The sequence below is a fragment of the Uranotaenia lowii genome, chromosome 1 (assembly GCF_029784155.1).
Source record: "Uranotaenia lowii strain MFRU-FL chromosome 1, ASM2978415v1, whole genome shotgun sequence".
Lineage (NCBI taxonomy): Eukaryota > Metazoa > Arthropoda > Insecta > Diptera > Culicidae > Uranotaenia > Uranotaenia lowii.
In genome coordinates this window covers 136,985,416-136,989,749 of record NC_073691.1, presented here as the reverse complement: position 1 = coordinate 136,989,749, position 4,334 = coordinate 136,985,416, and the positions used below count along the sequence as shown (strand labels likewise).

At 44.7% G+C, this 4,334-nt stretch overlaps 1 protein-coding gene across 1 annotated transcript; it reads right to left on the bottom strand.

Annotated features, from left to right (window-relative positions):
• Positions 1-760: 760 nt before the first annotated feature.
• LOC129757350 (fork head domain-containing protein FD4-like) lies at positions 761-2,451 on the bottom strand. Its single transcript, XM_055754551.1, has one exon. The coding sequence runs from the start codon at positions 2,238-2,240 to the stop codon at positions 1,140-1,142; it is 1,101 nt and encodes a 366-aa protein (XP_055610526.1). The 5' UTR covers positions 2,241-2,451; the 3' UTR covers positions 761-1,139.
• Between the last annotated feature and the right edge of the window lie 1,883 nt (positions 2,452-4,334).

Sequence of the window (4,334 nt, the reverse complement as noted above, 5' to 3'; positions counted from 1 at the left end):
GTGTTTGAGATACAGGCGCCTTATTGTTAAATTTTCCAGCTATCAATGAACAGAGTGCTTTGCGACGACGTTTGCTCGCCCATGGAGACGAAAAACAAACCCCTCAAAGAAAATATGCTTGGTTGAGAAATACGCGCCAAAATATTCCTACTGATCAGTATGCTATGCCTGGGTTACTTTCCTTTTGCGACGTTGGCTCGCGACGCCTCGACCATAGAGACGAAAAACAAACCGCCCAAAGGAAAAAAAAATCTCAAGAAAATGGATGTCATGACTTTAATTTGTTTCGAAAAACTACAAACTTTGTATGGAAGCCTCTCTTTCCTTAAGTCGGATGGAGTTTTGACTATTACAGAAACCATCCCCGGCCTCAAGAACCCTCAGATGCCAGTTTTGACGATGATCGGTTCAGTAGTTTCCGAGTCTATAGGGAACAGACAGACAGACAAACATTCATTTTTATATATATAGATTTTTTGGGCACATAAAAATATTCACAACCATAGCTTAGGTTTTTGTAGCCAACAGTAGCCAATATTTTCGGTTTACAATTTTTCAGAGTAACCAAATAGCCAAGCAACCAGAGAAAGGAAAAACCCAAAAGCAAATTTTCAGCAAAAAAAACTGTGCTTTTCACAGTCAAGCGAGCGAAGCGTCAAAGGCAAATCAGAGACAGAAAAACAGGATGTTTCACAAATACATTCCATGCAAAAATCAAAATTGTTTCAATTTCAAAATAATTCATTCATTTATTCTTTTTATTTTTTTCGTTAGTTTAAAAAAATAAAATAAACATAAATTTATTCAGTCTATGAACGGAACTTATCAGCTAAACTTTTATGGAAAAAGTATATTGCCTGTTTCTACTAAACCTAAGAACATCACAATGTTTTTTTCTGCTTTCCACTTCGCGCCCACCTAGAAGGGAGCTTGCGGTTCCACCTGTCTGATGTCTAGAAACTCAACTTTTCAAAAGGTAATCTAAACACTCGGCCCTGTCACTCGCACTCGATCGTACTAGTCTGTTAATTGCAAATAAATAAACCCTACCACGCTCACCTACACATGTAGTCAAATTGTGTCCTAGATTGCTTTCGGAGACTCCAGGAGCTTCCGACGACTCGTAGGCGGCCTGCCGTCTATCCGAGCACCATGGCGGATTCGCTGTTCCGAGGGTCCATGGCCGCCAAGTGCATGGCGGCCTCCGACGGCTGTTGTGGCATTCCGGACGGGCCGTTGAGCATCGATTGCGGTGCCGTCGGCTGATGCGAAAACACCGGCGGCAAAAAGTACGCTGGCGGTGGCAATTTGGGCATCTGCGGCATCAACAACGGATGCATACCGTAAGGATTGGCACTCGCCATGGCAGCAGCAACGGCCACCTGCTGCTGGTGATGGTGATGGGCTGCGGCGGCTGCAGCAGCTGCTGCGTATTCGTTGAAGGCCGCCTGCTGCTGGGCCTGGATCTGCTGGCTGAGATGTAGCGAAGCGCGGAGTTGTTCCAGATGAGCTGGGTTCGGGGCCATTGCGGTTGGCGCAGTGTTGTAGTCTTCGGAATCGGAAGACGAACATTCTTCCTTGCTATCGGAATCGTCTCCAATCAGACTGTCGATGGTGAAGGACCGCTTTGGTTTTGTTATGGACGGAGCCGTGGTTGTAGCGCCATGTGGCTGGAAAGATCCCAGGGCTGTAGCTTGTGGTTGTTCCGGTGATTGGCTGGTTGCACGGAGAGCTTCCGGCGGCGATTGTGGTGGCGAAATTGGTGTGTATAGCATGTTCGGGTTGATGTTTTCCGGCATCGCAGAATAGTAGGGATCGTGGAATTGGTTTCCTTGGGACATGAAGAATCGATTCATATTGGCCAGGGCGATGAATTCTTCGTTGAGGCTTTCCTTGTCGTTTTCGTGCAACTTGAAGCGCTTGCGACGGCGCAGCAGACTGCCATTCTGGAACATATCGAAGGCCTTCGGGTGCAGAGTCCAGTACGATCCCTTGCCAGGGCGATCCGGACGACGTGGAACTTTGATGAAGCAATCGTTGAAGCTGAGGTTATGCCTCAGTGAGTTCTGCCAACGCTGTGTATTGTTCCGGTAGTATGGGAACCGATCCGTGATGTACTTGTAGATATCGTTGAGGCAAAGCATCTTTTCCGGTGAACTCCAAATGGCCATAGCCGTCAGCGAAATGTACGAGTACGGTGGCTTCTGATCACCGTAGGATTCACGAGATGGGCGCGGCATGATTGAAATGCGCTTGAGTATTCACTTTTCACTAGATAAAGTGGCTAACACTATAGAATGTCTTAACGAGTTGCTTTGAACTTTTTAGAAGTTCAGGAGAAAAGCAAACACTTTCACTGCACTACCGATTTGCAAATATCTTTAACTTGTATAATTAACAGTTATCGATAATCAATAAATTTCGAATAGAGAACACGATCCGTTCGAAACTCTTGCTCGGTTGAGACTGACACAAAAAATCTCCGATCGGCAAGAGGTGAGTGCAGTTCATCGACAGTCGGCAGCAGGAGCGCCAAGGAAATTGCCTCTTGTTTCTATCCCACTCTGTCCCATGTCATATGCGCCATGAGCCCGCTGTGGTTATGAATGGAGTGTAAAAGAGACAAAATGCTATTCTTCCATCGGCTGGATTGCGGTGCGCCTCTTGCTTTCTACCTGCTTCTACCTCTTCATTCATGCCGCACAGAGAAATGTTTTATGACAGTCACCAACACACTCTCATGTGGTTGCTCCATTCATACATAACAGGCAAGAGACCAACCAATGAGAGAGAAACATGGTGGAAGCGCAAAGATATAATGCTTCAGATCGCGAGAAACTCTACGACATACTCTCTCCCTCTCAGTTTCTATGCAACAGTAAACCAATCACCTCATTCGTCACCCCGTACTTATGTTACTCCAAACTGGGCGTGGTTTACTTCCATATTAAACTCTCTAACAAGGTATTGCGTGGTTGCCACAAAGTGAGAATCGCGGCAAATATTTATCTTCTCCTGTGTTCTGCTCCCTATCAACAAATTGTGGGAAGAGAGGCAAAAAAAAAAATCATGCACAATGTATAACAAGATGTCTTCTGGTCCTAAAGTAGCCCCCACTGGGTCCCCTACTTGGCGGTTTGGCCGCGACTTGGATCAAGTGTGTGCGGACAGATCGGGCGGTTTTGTGAAATGTGAGACCTTCTACCGCCCAGCGGTCTCGCGGCCAAACTCTCCGGTTTCCCGCTTGCTTCTTCCCCCCTTTCTACGGATGTGACCACAAACCAAAGGCCGCCGTGCCGCCGCTTCAGTTCGAAGTTTTCGCCGCCACGCTCGAAGCAAAAGCGAAAAATCGCACAGTTAAATAAATTACATGATTAATTATGGATTCGCCGCTCGGCGCGCGTTTTATCCGCGGGATAATGATTTGAGGAAAATTTAATGATTTTCGGTGAAGAGCGCGAGTTTGCTCAAGGTGTGAGGTGTGATCCTTGTGTTTTGTACCAACCCGCCTTCCTCTTCTTTTCTTTTCTTGCCCACTCAACCACGGGGTCGCGAAATTTCTTCGGTTTGTTGGAACTGGTTTGGATCTTTGTTTTATGCGCTTATTCCTTCCCTGTCGCAAACCTCCTGAGAATACAAACTCGTTTTCGCCCTAACCGTCAACTCTAAATTGCTAAACTTGGACGGTGTTGCCCGATTGCGACCAAACAACAATGGCAACGGCATGAAAACTTGAATCGCTTAAACGCTTTTATTTGAATTATGTGGTAATTACCCATAAATTTAAAATCAATTAGAGATGCTTTCGGAGTTGTTTGTTGATTTCTGCATGGTAGTAGACGCGGATAATTGAATCTATCATACGAGTGTATCAAAGTGAAGGAAGCATTTTCAATTTTCCCGCAATTAGTTCTGGGAAAAAGTGGGCTTATTTATGTGAATATCAGTTTTTCGAAACGTTGAAGCGTTCTTAATCAAAGGATTCTTAATCAAGTTGAAAATATATATTAACAACATTCCATTCACGAATTTTATCTTTCGTCTTTCAACCATCCAGACTACCTGTGGTCGATTTATTCATTCATAAATCCACTAAGCTACCTGCCGTAGGAGTTGTGTCTCTTCTTCTTTCTTTTCAGTTATCTAGAATGGACTTGATTCAATTTGATCAATAGTTAGGTACAATTTTTAACCCATTCAGAAAACATGGATTAAGTTTTGGTAAAACGATTTTGGGAATTTCCTAAGCTTAGCTCCTACTGTAACGGAAGCATTTTTTCCTTTCATCCTGACTAGGGATTAGAAATAGTCTGTGGTCTTTTTGCATCCATCAG